Source organism: Periplaneta americana, chromosome 13, assembly GCF_040183065.1.
Source record: "Periplaneta americana isolate PAMFEO1 chromosome 13, P.americana_PAMFEO1_priV1, whole genome shotgun sequence".
In the NCBI taxonomy this organism is placed as follows: domain Eukaryota; kingdom Metazoa; phylum Arthropoda; class Insecta; order Blattodea; family Blattidae; genus Periplaneta; species Periplaneta americana.
In genome coordinates, this window is record NC_091129.1 from 161399264 (window position 1) to 161417755 (window position 18492).

An 18492-nucleotide genomic window follows, 5' to 3' on the forward strand; every position below is an offset into this window, starting at 1 on the left:
TCAATCACATTGCAGAAAGTGTGGAAGTGGAGTTGTGGTAGTTTCTGTTTCATTGTCTCCCCATGTCTCATCGTGAACGGAAAATCTAGGGAATGTATGGGCTATTCCATATGAAATCGATCAGTAAAAATTTTCACATTTTTTATACTCTAATTTTCAAAAATATAGTATCGAAAGTCAAACGGTTTTCGTATTATTAAGCGACAAATTTAGCGTATTTTATAAAAACAAGCCTCTTTCAGCGCTCAGAACTCTGGAACCGTTTACTGCAGAACATTGAACGACAACTTATTTTGAAGCTGACATTTGGTAGGTTATGTTAAGAAGTAATCCTTATTTTTATTGTATACAGAGAGACAGATAATCTGATTTTACTCACTTTTAGGCTTTTTGCCTATTTATATAAATGTAAAAAAAAAAATATTGAGAAAAAACCTTGCATTATTAAGAGGGATTCGGCATTGTTTCGTTAGTGGTACGGCAATAAGTTTCGAGGGTATTATATAGATTATTTTCACACGCCTAGACTTGAACGGCGCAGTACCGCACGCACTGGCCGAGAGCTGAAGCTAAGCGAGCGTTGGGCTTCATTTTACTTCTTGTTTATGAAAACCTGTGATGAAGCTAGCACAGCCATGACTGGTAGACACATCACGTGTTTATGTCTCCTGGCCTTGCTTACCTCGGCTAGCTCCCGCCTCACAGTCAGCTGGTTAGTTCACGCGCATACTATTTATTTTCTTTATTTGATATTTTCAATACTTTCTTATCAACGTGCCATCAGTAAAAAATATGTGTTTATTCGTACTTTCAATGCGGAATCTAAATATTTATATATATTTTTTTTATATTTTTTCCTTGGCAAAGGCCTCTTAATGAGGAAAATTCTAAATTTCTCCATTTTCCATAAAAAGTAAGAAAACCTGTTTGTATGTCAATATAAACTTTAATTTCTCAGCATCAAAATAAACCATGGTTTTGATCAGTGGGTGAAAGGGTTTCGGAGCCACAACAGTTTAAAGTTGCAAATGTTATGAAAATACGATACATTTAAATATTTTTAATTTAAACACTATGAAGTTCTGATGCCTCAACCTTTGCACAAAGCATTGTATCACAGTTGTCAACGTGCAAAAAAAGTTTTATTGTATTTAGAAATTGTAAGGTCAATTTTCTCTATATTTCGGTCGATTTGAGATGGAATAGCCCATAATATCACTGCCACCGGGTGGTTGCCCACTTGCATTGGAAATAAATACATACATACATAACGTATTCAGCTCGCTTGAATGCACCTTTCTGTTAAAGGTCTGTTTGACAGGTTGGAGGACTGGCCACTTAGTAACCGCAGAGGATGGATGTTATGATATTATGATAACCAAAGTTAGCCGTGTGTATCATTCTTATTTTCCGGTCGAAACATTATCGTTATGCCATAATGAGAGAGCCTCTGTCATTTTATGCGTCATGAAAAAAGTGCCACGACCTGGAATCGAATACGCAACCTTTCAGCCGCTGTTAGTCTAATAATAACTTATGGAAATAGGATTAACGTATTGTAATTACGTTGTTATTTTGTGATTAGTAGATAAGATGAGAATTCTTCCACTCTTGTTTACAAATCTGTGGTATTGTATTCCAGATAAGCACGTTTCCTGTTTGTTATCACTCTTTAATTTTAACTGTCGACGTCACTACTTCTGGGACAGCGTTACTAATTGGAAAACATCCTGAACTGTTACATTTCAAAGCGACTTGTTTGCATTTCGTGTATTTATTGTGCAGCTTTTCTGACATTTTGAAGAGAGCTAAATTTGATATTTACCAGACAGTCTCTAATATTTACATTTCTGTAGGATTGCAATCCGTGCAAATACATAGCTGTCTACATCATGATTACATGGATAGAGGATTAAGTGTAATTTTTCATAGGCAAATCGCGTCACGCGGTAAAAAAAGATTTCATAAGTGCAACAGATGATTCCTTGCCTTTAATTCAATTGAGGGAGTCCCCACAAATTTATTTCCTTGCTCAGAGGAATTTTGGGTTTCCAGCTATCTTTATTTAGACTTAATATACCGGTATCCGAAATTTCGGGTCTACTTGTAGGTTTCGGAGAAATATCGCCAGAGGTCTAACGAGATGTCTCCTCTGTCAGGCCTTTATACCCTGTAGTTCAGTTATTTGTACTTTTCAGACATAGCGGATCCATCAGAGTAGACGACTAACGATGGAAGCTGCAAGTAGTTCGAAACATGGGACAGATTAATAATCAACACAATCAAAAACCAAATTCGTCTTCTGAACATAATCACTGTGAAAACTTAAAATCTCATATTAATTTCGTAGTTTCACCTGACTCATTTGAATCATGATTTATACTTTGAAATGAATGTAGGTATTAATGAAATTTGAAGTCTGTTCAACCCCAATAACCTCCATAAATATATTGTTTGTAAATCATTTGGAGGTTGAAAGTTGAATGATTTGTAAGATGAACACAAGCTCTTCTAGGATATATAGAGTGCGTCAGAAAGAACGGATGGATTTTACAGGGCAAGAAAATTGTAAGGATTCATCAAATCAAAAATTTATTGTTGTCAACAGATTCACCAATACATGCAGTTTATTTATGGTATACAACATTATCCATATGATGTCCTTGGCTTTCGATACAGGCATCGAGGCGTTTTCTGAAGTTCGCCGTCACTTTCACAGTCATAGCTGGTGTGATTCCCGCAATTTCTTCACGAATCGCCGTCTTCAGTTCATCCAGTGTATGTGGTTACTTACGCTTTCAAATGGTCCCAAAGAAAGAACTCGCAGGGCGCGAGATCTTACCGTAACCTCGGACAATCTTAGTGCAATAGCATGTTTGCGGGGTGATCGTTGAGGTGGCCGGACAACCTACTGTCTGTTTCCACATTTGCTCCGTGTTCGTCCAGGTGATTTCTTCTTTAATGTTGAACCTGTGATACGAAATGGCGGCCGGGTAGCTCAGTTGGTAGAGCAGCTGGCTACGGACTGGAAGGTCCGGGGTTCGATCCCAGGTAGTAACAGGATTTTTTCTCGTTGCCAAACTTTCAGAACGGCCCCAAGGTTCACTCAGCCTTCTATAAAATTGAGTACTGGGTGGTCTTTCCCGGGGGTAAAAGGCGGTCAGAGCGTGGTGCCGACCACACCATCTCATTCTAGTGCCGAGGTCATGGAAAGCATGGGGCTCTACCTCCATGCCCCCCAAGTGCCTTCATGGCATGTTACGGGGACACCTTTACCTTTACCTTTTACCTGTGATACGAAATGAAGCCACCCACCGCAAAATTGTATTCCGAGTTGGAATGAGTCCTGAGTGGCGATCACAGATTCTTCATTTTTCAAAAATATCTCTGCGATCAAAGCACGTTGTACACCAGACCAACAACATGTTCTCAACTGAAACTGCATTCTCTCGCTGACCCAACAGTCGTGGTCCCTCTCACTCTATCCCTCCCCTCGCTGCGTATCGATACTTTGAAATCCATCCGTTCTTTCTGACGCACCCTGTAGAAAGAACGTGTTTAGTTCATGAGGAAGACACGAATAAAATTATGAATTTGAAGTTTAAGTATGAATATATTTGCATGTCTATACTTGAGCACATAAAATTTAGGCTTGTGGGATGATAAAACCAACAACCACTCGCATTTGCTGTTAAAGGAGGTTGGATTTCTTTCGCTGACCAGGCTTCTCCGAAAGATGATTATTTTAAACAGAAAATTCAGAGCAGACGATCCTGGAACAATGACAGAATGATAGTGGGAAGCTGAAATTCACTAATAGGCATATAATTTCTTATTTCTCAACCATACATTCTGTCTGAACCCATGTGGATTTGAACCTGGTGTTCCTCGTGGAAATTCAATACCCTAGTCATGAATTGTATGTATTTATTTACACTGCAAGTGGGCAAGCACCCGGTGGCAGTGGTATATACAATATTAACAATACACAATAAAATGATAAGCAATACACAATAAAATTTACAGTACACAATACAATTTTACAACACATATACAATTTTATACACAATACAATAAGAATACCCAATACAATTTAACACAATAATAATAAAACATAAATAAAATACCTAATTTTACAATACAACCTACATAATTATGTATAGGTCCTACATAAGTTTCACTAGTCTTTCACTTTACTCTCATCTCATTCACTGTAGTGTCACTATGACGCATTTCACTGACACTCTGTAACACATTTCACTGACACTATAGAACACATTTCATTGACGCTATAAATTATCACTGATCGGAACTGTTCACTGCACTGTAAAACCATAACTTCACTGACTCACCTCGCTTCACTGATACAACAGTTCAAATAAGTCAAATAATTACATCCTTATGCATACTTATAAACAGAACTACATTTAAACTAAACATTTCTAGTCTAAGGCCCTCTTACACGCTATTTTTTATCACCTATTATACTATACATTTGAACAGTTTCGAACTTGACAAAACAAAATAGGACAAGAACTGTACCCTGAGGGACACCAATATTATTAATATTGCAAGGTTCACTAAGGAAATCATCATTTTTGTCATATGAATTCTATCATTCAGATAAGATTTTGGTAATTCTAAAGCATTTCCTCTAATACCTAACATATTTCATTTTTATATTAAGATTTTGTGATCAACAGTATCAAACACTTTTCTTATATCTAAGAAAATACCAAGATACTTATTCCCTCGATCTAGCCCTCCATTTTTTTTTTCATTATGAATTTCATGTCACATACTTTGAAAAATGACAAACTCGACAACTGCAATCAGAAATGTGTTGAACTGTGAATGATCAAGAATGTTGATTCTGAATAATAAGACACCTCTATCACTGAAGTCGCTGTAATGAATAGGGCTCCAGGGCAACAATTACGTTTGATCATTAGCAATGGTACGAAAAAGCAGAAAGTTTCAAGTATGTAGAACTACTTCGTGATGACTGTGAGGCTGTACGACTTGAAGTTGCACCATCGATAAATAAAGTTCACTGGGCGTTGCACTTCGGCCTACTATTCCTGTCACAGAATCACTCTAGTCAGTATATATTAGCTTGAGTCATTATATGGAAGATCCGATAATCTTTTCTGGTTTCTCTGTCTTGTAAATTACATTTATTCGTTTAGTGAACACATTTTACTGTGTGTCGTATACCTTATGACCAGTTACTGATTAATGTTAATTCCTTTTTGTATTGTGGACATATGTGTATGTATTTATTCACACTGCAGTGGGTATATACCCTGTGGCAGTGGTAACTAATTACACTCAGTAATGACAATAATAAACTTATTAATTAAAAATACAATTAATAATAATACTAATAATTAATACTAACAATAATTAATAATAATACTAATAATAATAATAATAACAACAATAATAACAACAATAATAACAACAATAACAGCAACAGAGAATATACTAAATTAAATGAAACGATCACTTAAAATAACATTTGAAATAAATCTAATTTGTATCTTAAAACTAAGATCGAACTAAAAACCACGAGTATGATATGTTCATATCTGCACAAGTACCTTTCAAATTACACTCATTTCGCTGTCAACTCACTCACTGCAATGGAACTACGACACATTTCACTGATTCTATTCTGATTTCACTAACACTTCAAAAACATTTCACTGTTCAAATTCTTTGCACTGTCACTATAAACTATAAAGCTTCACTGACAGGAACACGTTTCACTTACACAGCACACTTCACTGACACGACATACTTCTTCACTGATACAACACATTTCACTAACACTTCAATAACATATCATTTACACCCTTTAAATACTGTGTATAATTACCGTCTGTTATATGGTTATATTGTAAACAAAATGTTACATAGTTTCCTTTAGAAATTAACCTGAGATAGTATTCGTAGTTGTTGAAATAAGACCGGAAATAATTTATATGGAAAACATATCAATTAGCCCTCTGTTGTGGCTAAAGGCGTTTCGTTTCTAGCTACAAATCCAGCGGAACTGGTTTCGAGTCTCTGATTATGTGACGACCACTTTGAACTCCGTAAAAACACGAGAAAAAGAACATACACCGTTACAGAATGAGAAGTCTTCACTTCTCTTCTGGAAATCGGTCACATGTGTGTTCTATTTGTAGTTAGAAACACTGTCGTTCCATAAATAATAATAAAAAATAGAACAAATGACAAAAATAAGAGTGTTTACTTCATTATTCAGTGAAAGTTTGACACGTCAAAGCTGAAAAATACAGTGACAGGCAGATTACGAAAATCTTTTATTTGTAGTTTTAGTGTGTGTGTTGGTCACTCGACATACTGGGTGTTCAGTTCAAAGTGTGTCATGGCTCGCTGTATGCCGTCATGTGGCTAGCCGATGAGCCTAGAGAATTCAATCTTCCTACACTTCCGCAGAGGCGTATTACCTATGAGCCAGAGAAGTTGCATAGCAAGTACGGCGTTCATTCTGAAGAGTACGTACCGATACGTACGGTAACGCCGGTAGTGGCAGGAATGTGAACTGTTTGGAAACACGTACTGTCGGGATATGGGGAGAGGGTTAAGACGATTACTTACGTATTTGTTGACATTAACTGGACCATTTGATTTGTGTTGTGGAATGTTGCAACCAATGATAACAAATACCCTGCGTACGACTTGCCCGCGCAAAACACAGTTCGAAAGAGGTTATGTTAGCACACAGACCGTACAGACCGCCATCTGTTGCTACGGCGTTCAAGTTATACCGTACACGTTCTCAAGTTCACATTGAACGCCTTGAATAATAGGCAACTTCTCTGACATATAAGCTGAAACTCGCTTCAAATCGGTGACTCAACAACAGTGACGTCATGACACACTTTGAAATGAACACCCAGTAGAGTCGGTAATGTAATTCAGAATAAGGGTGTATTATACATTTTGCACTACGCTTGGTTTTGTAGTGCATAAAAACCAGCAGTACGTTTGGTCGAAATTTTTAGATTTGACTGAAATGTTTTCGTGGTGCGACAACCCATGAAGGCCAACCATTAGACTGCTGATCACACACGTCCACATGCCACAGAAGGGTTGAACGTACATCCAACCAGTTCTGGGCGAGCATGTTGTCTGTACGATTCCTCCAGTCATTATGGATGGATTACGAAGCCCGATTTCGCTACTCACTGTCGCTCTCCAAATTGATTATTATTCCATTTTAAATCTTGCGTACACTACTTTTAACACTTGAATATAAGTAATTGATTAACTAGTGGACTTACTCGTTTTAATTATGTAAGTCTTACAGCTGTTTCGGTGCTTCATCAACATCTAACCACCCCATACAACACAAACATGCTGCGTTCAGGACAGTGGTACACAGATTACTCAACATACCCATGAGCCAACAACACTACAATGAAGAAGTGAACATAATCCAGCCGTGGCGAAAATGTGACTCACGAGCACATTGTGGCTCGCAATGATAGAAGTGCATTTCCCTTGCTTCCTACTCCCCACAACCTCCACCCTCTCACTCACTGGAGTCAAACTCCATTCCATTTGTATTTGACTCTGACCTGCGAATGGCGTATCGTCGCAATGTCTCTCTCGAAACCATGTACCTCTACAAAAACGAAAGTTTCAAGTAGGATGGGAGGACGCATTTTTTTGCTGACAATATGATGAGAATATTAAATGTATGAATTGTTCACAAGTATTACGAGGAAACGGCACTATAAATTAATACATGTTACTGATGAAATATTAAAAAGTTAAGTGTTGTTATTATTGTTATTATTATTATTATTATTATTATTATTATTATTATTATTATTATTAATATCATCATCATCATCTCTGTACGTCGATCCTTTTTCAGCAGATGTACGAATAATGTTGTTAGATCTTCAATTGAAACTCACAGATTTACAATGTGATGTTAAATGAAAGCTAGATGTAAGGACTTGACAAATGTTCAACCTTTCAAATCTTTGCCAAAAAATAAATATCCGAAGCTTCGTTCTTTCCCTTACTCTTTTGAAGCCATGTTCGCTACAACTTACATTTGTGAAAAATTATTTTCAAGAATGAAAATAGTAACAACCAAATTTAGATCACGACTGACAACAAATGCCTTCGTTATCAACTACGACTGGTAGTAAGTGACATAATTCCTGATTTGAAACTCTGTCGCAGAGACATTCTGAAGACAATTAATTTTAGGTTGTGATATTGTGTCCTATGTTTTCTTATTAATTTCTTTCCTCGTTACACGTACTAAACATTAGTTTGTAGCCTTGTAATGTATAAAATTTTATTCAAGTGCTTGACGTTAGGAAAATGAAAATCCGTTAATAAGTCAGACAGTTGCTTCACTTCCCTTTCGGGTGTCCGCCTCCCTCCATAAGTGCTATGCACGTTGCAGGTTACACAGTGGCTCGGCGGACGATCGCCTTTTCGCCACGGCTGACATAATCAAATACATAGCACAAGAAAACGGATACAATCCAAACATAATAGACAGCATCATAAGAAAGACAAAACAAAAACTTAACAAACACAAAAACACGACACAAACACAAGAACATAAGAAATACATCAGACTAACATATGAAAACAAAAGCACACATAAGATCACATCTTCATTCAGAAAGCAGAAATACAACATAGCATACAGAACAGAAAACACACTACAAAGACATCTCAACACACAAAAAACACAAAGAAATAAATACGATCACACAGGTGTATACAAACTCACATGTAATAGTTGCGATAAGTTCTACATAGGACAGACAGGCAGATCATTCCAAACACGATACAAAGAACACATTAAAGCAATAACCAGAGGACACAATACATCTACATACGCCGATCACATAACCAATGCTAACCATACATACAATAACATAAATGCAGACATGGAAATCCTAGCCTACACATACAACCCAAGAACCAAAAACTCAACACACTAGAACAGACGTGGGCATCAATAGTACATGTCGAACGGAGTCGAACGCAAGGACGTGATCTCCCTCCCTCCACACCCCTAGCTGGGGTACCTGTCCGACCGGTTGAAGCACTGGCGGTCAGCGGTGGATTTCACTAAAAAAAATGTCGCTCACTAAGGAAGCTCCTGAAGTAAAAAGTCCAAAAATATTATTTCCACAAAGAATGGAAAAATGAATTCTTTTGTTGCGAAGAAGGGGAAAGCGTTAGGAGCTTATTATGCTACTAAATTTTACTAGCACGTTGAGCGACATTATGAAATGACTCATTTTAATGGAACAATTTTTTTTATTTTATTTTTTATAATAATAGTAGTCCGCACCTGTGGAGTAACGGTTAGCGCGTCTGGCCGCGAAACCCCAAGCGCAAGTGCACAAATATGGCTGGTTTAGATGTATATAACAACTTTGCAAAGTAAAATATTCACACATCTTTGGAGTTTTGTTATGAAAATTGCTTCTATGTTTGGCTCAACCTTTATTTGTGAAGGTTTTTTTTTCTCAGCTGGCCATTGTAAAATCCAAATCAAGATCACGCATTTCAGACGAAAATTTATTCTATCCGCTCACAATTGCAATGTCTGACATAACTCCCAATTTCGAAACACTTGCTGATTTACGAGACGAAGAAGAATAAACGAATCCTTTCTTTTAAGGGCATGAGTCAATTGACGTAAATTGACAAAAACAACAAAGAACTACAGTAAGAAGTTTAAAAAATAGCCTAATTGTTGTTTTTCTGTTTCTTAGTAATCTGCTTGATATTTTGTTAAGAATCTATTTTTCCTTAGTTTCTTAATTTTATTTTCAAAGGATGCAAATTAGTGACTGATGCCCTTTCAAAACAAATAAGTTCAGATTATGGCATTACTTTTTAACTGTTGTGGAATTGTACGTTTTATATCATTTTATAAGGTTTTTACAGTAATTGTTTAAATTAGAAATACAGTTATGTTTCAGATTTTTGTAAAATAGTTTGTATTTGTTTTGGAAAATTTGTTTTCTTTCATTGTCATTATTCATAAAAATAACATTTGTAGAAAACCGTGTATCTTTTTGTCCTGCGTAATTACTTAACGTTCCATGTTTGAATACTTCACGCGATCCACCGCTGAGTATTACGTTAACAGGTGATGCGTGTTGCAGCAATCAAAGTAGTACGGCGCATCTCTTTAATTGCCCACGTCTGCACTAGAACAATACGAAATATAGAAACACACCCCGATCAAATTCTCAACACACAGATAAATTTCAGTACACACACACTATTTGGCTCCACTTTTCAACAATCAAACGCACCCACACAACAGGCAGAGAAGTACGAGATGACGCCGAGATCTAGTAGGCTCTGAGGATGGTGTGAAGAAGCACCGAAACAGCTGTAAGCCGCACATGCTTACACAATTAACACGAGTAAGTCCGCTAGTTAATCAATTGATTATTGTTACTATGCTGAGTAAGTCCCCGTACACTGGCTGAAATGTCGTGAGAAAATTTATTCGCCGTGAAGACACGAACCAGCGCCCTTCCGTTAGGCCTATTGTAAGTGCACGACACTTTCGACCACGCAGTAGTGACGCGAGGCTGCTGAAATAATTAATGAAGTTAATTTAAATTTATTTTGCAGTAATAAATTGTCCCGTGTGAACACATTTTATTTTCCGCATTGAATGATCAGTGTGCGAGTTTCTTTTTTATGCAACACAACATGGCCTGATTTTGGTTTGACGTGTTTCAACTTGAATCAATACGCAAACAAATGGCGCGTCGCGTGATGTGAATGAACCTGTGTTACACTATAAATAATCCGGATAATTACACTTCATTCGTCTAATTTTGTTACAGAAGTCATTGCGTTGTCTCTTTTGGGACAATGCGTGCATGCACGTAATCGGATGGCCACAGCGCTCCGCTTCCTGTCCCTGCTAACTTTTACTGTGAATATTAATCATTTTCAATCAGAAACAAACTGCCCACGCTTATTTATAACTAGACAGTGTATGCGGGATGACTTAAGGAAAAGTGAAGTTTCGTATGAGAGTATATGGCACGTGCCGCGTCGTCCGTCTTTTGTGTACCTGGCGAGTACAGCAGCGTACAGAACGAAGGAACCCCGGTCCGTTCATAGTAACATTGCAACATGTGTGCAGTTGTGTTATCCTGCAGGGTAGGCGAAGAGTTTTGGAATAATATTCTGGAAAAATTCCACAGATAATAACAGTATATTTCTATTACAAAAAGAGTAATTAGAATAATAGTAGGTGCCAAATCTAGGGAATCGTGTAGGATTATTTAAAAAAAACTACAAATAATGTCCATGGCTTGTCAGTATATCTTTTCATTAATAATCTTCCTCGTATGTAATCGTGAAAACTTTGTAACTAATTCAACAGTTCATAGCATAAATACACGTCAAAAAATGACTTTCATACTCCATCGGCAAGTCTATCGTGCTATCAAAAAGGAGTGCATTATATGGCAGTAAAAATTTTAATAGCCTCCCTATCGATATAAAAAATGAAACTCAAAACATAAAATTATTTAGGGTCAAATTAAAGAAGTACCTAATTTCTCACGCCTTCTATTCTGTAGGTGAATTCATGAGATTCAATAACACTTCATGAAATTGATAGTAAAACTATGTGTTGTACTAGTAGACTATATTGTAAATCTTGTCTATATATATTTCATCTAGACTGTGACTATAAATCTGCAGTGCTTTGGAAAAGTGACATGTCAGTTTTCACAAACCTTTTTTGATAATTTTTTTACAACTTACACTGGTTTATGTCGATTTGATTTTCTTCTGTATGAATTATTGTAATGGGAGGAACACCTATGTAATTTTTTTTTTTTCCAAGCGAACAGATGTTCCTGAATTTGTCAATAAATTATCAAAAAAAAGGTTTGTGGAAACTGAATTGTATCACTTTTCTCGAGCACTACAGAAATTAAGACTTTATAATAGTATTAAGTTTTTTTACTTGTTCCATATTCTAGCTGTAAGCAATGTATGAATACCATGGAATGTTAATAAATACAATACAAGACGATTCAGCTTCGACATCTTACGAGACTATATCGTCGTTTACTGCAACGCTAGTAATTCCATCAATGATGACGAGGTATGTGCTACAGTACGTCATTTTCCTTTTCATTCTGACTGTACGGAGATACAGTAGCATGTTGACGTCGTCCGTTTACGTTTAAAACCTGTTGAACCAATGGTTTGAATGAAAAAATTGTAATATATAGTAAATGTGCACCTACATTCAACGCTGAGTCATCCCGCATCCACTGTCTATTTATAACTGTTGGATGTTTCACTTTTTTAACTATGACAAAAGCTTCCTCCAAAGGTATATATTCCTTCTTTGGGCACATTGATAAGCTCCCACTATAGCCAACATAGGAAAAACGAGGATTGAAATTATCAATCAATTAACAAAGTTTAACTGTGCTGCTTATGGTAACATGCAGATTTTTATTTTAAAATGCCATATATCTATGTCTGCTGGACTACGTTGAATATTTTAACATACAGAAATAACTTAGTCTTTTTATGGAAAATATTGTTTTTAGATGCAAGACCAGTTGACGTGGAATAACCCTACTACTGATTACCAGTTACCACTACTGTTAAGGCTCATTCACAATGAAAATTAAACATAACGTAAACGTTAACTTAAAAATGTAAACGTTACGGTAAAATCAAGAAGTCATACACGATGGGAACATAAACATAACAGCAAACATACTTTGTAACCATGGAAACATAACAACGACGTCATTTCCTCATATTCTGTCGTATACTTCAGCGCTCCACGATTGTGTTCTGTCTGCAGATCACGTAAGCGTAAGCATGAAAGTTTGGAGTTTGCAAACTTTCATGTTAACGTCTTACGGTAATGTTTATGTCAATGCTTATGTGAATCATTGTGAATGATCCCATTTGGTAGCCTGGGCGCAAACTTCTGTGTTTATGTTACGGTTATGTTTAATTTTCATTGTGAATGGGCCTTTAGACCTACTAGATTCGGCTACAACTACAACCACTACGCCGCTTCTGCTAATGATGCTACTACTATTTTGGGTTTCATTACGGCGCTTCAGAATTTACTTGAAAGCTCTAACTTGCCCTTGAAGGATCCGCATCTTAAGCTCGCTCAGGTCGTCTTTCTCTCGCGCTTTACGTGCTGTTGGGTCCGTCGTGACGACCTTGATTTTATTAAATTAGTGGAAAGTTTTCCATCAGCCAGCTATGCCTCTTTTTAATCTTCCAGTCTTCCTGTCTCAGTTACAGGCTTCTTTGTTTCTGGATTGTTAATGGAGCACGGAGTAAATATAAACAAATACTGAACTATTAATACGTCATCATGAATTTTTCATATCCTGTCTAGTCTTCATCGACTTCACGTTAGTCGTATAGATGTCGGGAATCCGTGACATGGGGTCAGCACGAAGCCGGATTAACGGTCATACGTCCATGCACTGGACAGGATTCGAGTTCACGTCCTGCGGGCGTTAGTGATTGCAGTGCATTTTTCTGTGAAGAAAAGGTACCGGTAGATCTACTGTATTGTAATGCAGCCGCGGCGAAAATGCGACTCACGAGCACATTGTGGCTCGCAGTGCATTTCCCTTGCTTCCTACCTACAACCCCCACCCTCTCACTCACTGGAGTCAAACTCCGTTCCATTTGTATTTGTCTCTGACCTGCGAGTGGCGTATCGTCGCAATGTCTCTCTCGAAACCATGTACCTCTATAAAAACGAAAGTTCCAAGTAGGATGGGAGGATGCATTTTTTGCTGACAATATGATGAGAATATTAAATGTATGATTTGTTCACAAGTATTACTAGGAAAACGGTTGTATAACATAAAACGGCATTATAAGTTACTACATGTTACTGATGAAACATTAAAAGGTTAAGTGTTGTTGTTGTTATTATTATTATCATTATTATCATTATTATTATCATTATTATTATTATTATCATCGCTGTACGTCGATCCTTTTTCAGCAGATGTACGAATAATGCGGTTAGATCTACAATTTAAACTCACATATTTACAGTGTGATGTTAAATGAAAGCTAGATGTAAGGACTTGACAAATGTTGAACTTTTCAAATCTTTGGCAAAAAATAAATATTTGAAGCTTCGTTCTTTCGCTTGCTCTGTTGAAGCTATTTTCACTACAACTTACGTTTGTGAAAAATTATTTTCAACAATGAAAATAGTAAAAACCAAATTTAGATCACGACTGACAGACAAATACCTTCGTGATCAACTACGATTGGCAGTAAGCGACATAATTCCTGATTTTGAAACTCTGTCCCAGAGACATTCTGAAGAGAATTAATTTTAAGTTGTGATAATGTGTCCTATGTTTTTTTGTTCATTTCTTTCTCCGTTACACGTACTAAACATTAGCTTGTAGCCTTGTACTGTATAATAATTTTATTTAAGTGTTTGACGTAAGGAAAATGAAAAACCGTTAATGTCAAACAGTTGCTTTACTTCCCCTTCGGGTGTCCGCCTCCCTCCATAGGTGCTATGCACGTTGCAGCTTACACAGTGGCTCGGCGCACGATTACATTTTCGCCACCGCTGTTGTATTGCATTGTATTTATTTACATTCCACGATATTCGTTCACGAAGATTGTACGTAGGCTTAATCTGAACTCTGTCATATTTTTCATTCGAAGAATGTGGAAATATACACTGTCAAAATATGGATTTTTATGTTTGCATTAATATGCAATTTTTCTCTGCTTCGTGTAACGAAAACTCTAAAGGTTACTAGAAATCTGAAAAGAATACTGGTAATACACGTTATCTCCTTTTGAATCTAGTTCGTAATAAAATGTTTATCATTTTTACGTCCCGGATCTAATGCGTTTCTACTCTGAGTATGCCGGAATTGCTAATATGCGGAATTCTGGTTTTAAAATGTTTATAAACGCGCTGTGAACTAAAACGCATGAAGCTGATATGAAATAACCTTCGTATGTTTCATGTTTTAAACATTAATAATTCATTAGTCGCTCTTAATTCTCGTCGACTGAAAGCGAAGTCCAAATTAGATTTGATATCAGTTGTTTTTTTCAGTGTCACGCAAGACTGCTCTATGTGGGCAGTGTTTCATTATTATTTACTTTGAACAGAAATTTAAGGCATAGAAAATTTGAATAGTTCATTAAGACTCGAAACAGTCCACCGCTTAGGTCTCGTGATAGCGTCTTCGCTCCCGAACCCAGCGGACCGGCGTTCGATTCCCCGCTTCGGACGAATTGCCTGTTTTTTTTTTTCAGCGGTTTTTCCCTCACTTCTATGGATGAATATGCGGTAACCACAGTCTACTATATACAGTCACGAAGCTTGGGGTGATTTTTTGCAAATCTCGCGATAGTTGCTAGCCGCTTGGAGCGCTGTGAGTACTAGGAACAATAGACTGTGTCACAGCCATCGTGATCTAATTCAGGCCGTAAAAGAGACCATGTAACTCGAACCTGATCACGAAGGGCGGCATTTCAACCATATAAATTAGTTGGAATGCATAAACAGTAACATATGTTCCTCTAAAATGTAGTGTAATTCCATTAATAAAATTTAAAACAATGATTATGAGACACTTCAGACATAATTTACTTGCGAGTTAAGATGTAATATTATTTATGGTGTGAAAATTACGTTGTTCGTATGTGTAATACCTGCCTTTATTTCGATTAAATATTGTGAAATTCTTGTACATTCATTTATGCACGATTCAATAATTTTCAATTGCACCGCACGGATATTTAGATATGTTGAAATTATAGGTTATGTTTACTGTACCAGTTGCCTCTTTCTGTCTAAATTTAGTGATCTCCAATGCCTTGCCATTCATATGAAAATTATAGGTTATGTTTACTATATTTAACTTATATTGCTAAATTCGCAATCATACATTATAATTAAGCATAATGTCAGGTATGATACCCCGAACATTCAATTTGTCTGTATTTTAATACTAAAATTGAGTACTGAATTATTGTATTTATCTACTACCGGACATTCAATTTGTCTGTATTTTAATACTAAAATTGAGTACTGAATTATTGCATTTATCTACTACTTAAGAGATGAAGTAACACAATTGTACGTACACTAATTTCATAGGAGTGGTATGGTAAATGTTTTGTCTAAAATTAAGGAAGGTAGATGTGCTAAATTGAAATCACAATATAATTTTTTTTTTATTAAACCTCAAAATAGCTTCCATTCTAAACTTGAAATGTTGACGCGAACAGATTATGTTAATATGTAAAATTCTCTTCACATTAAAATAACAAGTTTTGTAATTATTTCTGCAATATATTATGCAACAAGAAGTAAACGGAACTTATAACACATTACACTAAATAAAACTTAGCTATGATACGCAATAAAGTTATAATATAATAATTCACTGAGTTCCATACACTGAAATAGAAAACCCGAACAAACATTACGGCCTGCTCTAGATCGAAAAGGGATTGACTGTGTCGTATTTCGCATTGTTGTGAAAAGTTGTGTAAACTGTGAAATGTTCGTTATCGGTTGTAATAACTGTAAATGGCTAAAATACAATAATTTGAGTAATAATATGGGACAAGAAGACGTTTGTTGCACTATAAATTCTAAGAAAAAGAGGTCAGAGTTATCCTTCCGAAAGATCCAGGAAGGCGAGTTTATAAAATATAATATATACTTTATGAAAATAATATATAAACCTTATGTATTTCGTATTTCAATAGTGGAAGGAAGGTGTTAATTTTTCAAAAGAACACGATATCAAAAGTACAATACATTTTATCGTCTGCTAGGGAAAGAGTCTGTGATGAGGCGATAGTAGCGATCCTGGTGGCTAGCAACTATCTATGGATGCATATTTCAACTGTCTATGTTTGCATATTTAGTAAGTATTGAGCTTCGCAACTGTATATACTAAACTGTGAGGTAATTTTATCAGGGGTATGGAACCTCACTCATTCTCGCCACTTCCTTTCTTCCCTGGTCATTCTGGTTGTCTTACTTGGTTTTCATATTGCGCTTGCGGCGCTAAATAGCTAATATAATTTCTTAAATAAACTATGTATCTGTTTTTTTAATAAATTATACGATTTTTTAACAGAATTGTACGTCTCACTGTGTCATTGTGATGTTAAGAGAAGAAGAAATTTGAAGTGACGTTATTTTGTGATTCTTTAATTCCTACCATCTTGTGCGTGTTTGAAGTGTACTGAACAATTTCTTCATGAAACATATTATTTAATTGAGGCATCTATGGCACTTCAGGATTATGGTATCTTCAAGTATATAATGCACCACTACAATCAACTGGGTATGTATTTCTCTGGATGTGAATCCATATTAATAAAAATTGGATAGAGAATTGACCAAAATGTTATTAACTCAGATCCATTCTAGTCACAGTTAATTATTTAATAATTAATCAATTAACGTGAATCTCAAGTTCGCATATTCATTTGGATTGTAAAAAGATAATTTATTTCAATGATTTAGTAGAGAACCGAATCTTGTATTTTGAATTGTGGGTTTTACTTTCTTATCTCTCTCTCTTGTACTTTAATAAAATTTAAGTATATGAATCACCTTTAAATACTCCGGGATACGATCCGGATAGAACCTTCCGTTTAGTGAACTATCATAATCATTACGGTACGAATTCATTGAGAAACGAATCCTTTAAAAATTATACTTACGGACAGTGAACATCGAAATACTTTCAAACGTATTAAACATATGACTTTATTATTATACAGAGTGTCCCATTTATCTTGACCACCCAAAATAACTCTGTACGCTAGCACCAAATAAATTATTTCATATAAAAGGTTTACAACTGGAAGGGGGAAATAATATTGATGGAGAGGCAATCTTGTATCGTTATATATTAATGAGATACGAGTATTAACATTGTTTTTTGAATGACTGTATTATATATATACAGACGTGGACAAATTATTAGCAAAATTTAAGATTTTTATTATATATTTTTACAAAATATGATTCTTCAATTTAGACTACAGTTGACATTTTTGTGTATTTCCAAATTATTAGCAAAATTGAAGATTTGTATTGTATATTTTTCAAAATTTAACTCCTCAATTTGGACTACAGTTGATATTTTTGCATATTTACAAATTATTAGCAAAACTGAAGGTTTTTGTTGTATATTTTTACAAAATTCGATTCTTCAATTTGTACTACAGTTGACATTTTGGATATTTCGAAATTATTAGCAAAACTGAAGATTTTTGTTTTATATTTTTACAAAATTTGACTCTTCAATGCAGTTGACAATTTTGCTAATTTACAAATTATTAGCAAAATTGAAGACTTTTATTATATATTTTTACAAAACTTGACTCTTCAATTTAAACTATAGTTGACATTTTTGC

The 18492-nt window shown here is 35.7% G+C and overlaps 1 protein-coding gene across 16 annotated transcripts in view; it reads left to right on the plus strand.

Annotated features, from left to right (window-relative positions):
• The window catches only part of HDAC4 (histone deacetylase 4), a 582774-nt gene that overhangs the window by 236209 nt on the left and 328073 nt on the right, over positions 1–18492 (plus strand). For 3 of the 16 annotated variants that reach the window (XM_069844552.1, XM_069844556.1, XM_069844554.1), the window contains exon 2: positions 17202–17411. The exons of the other annotated variants lie outside the window; for them this stretch is intronic. In XM_069844552.1, coding sequence (XP_069700653.1) covers positions 17354–17411 — 58 coding nt within the window. In that variant the 5' untranslated portion in view covers positions 17202–17353. The remainder of the gene's footprint in view (positions 1–17201; positions 17412–18492) is intronic. 16 annotated transcript variants of the gene reach the window in all.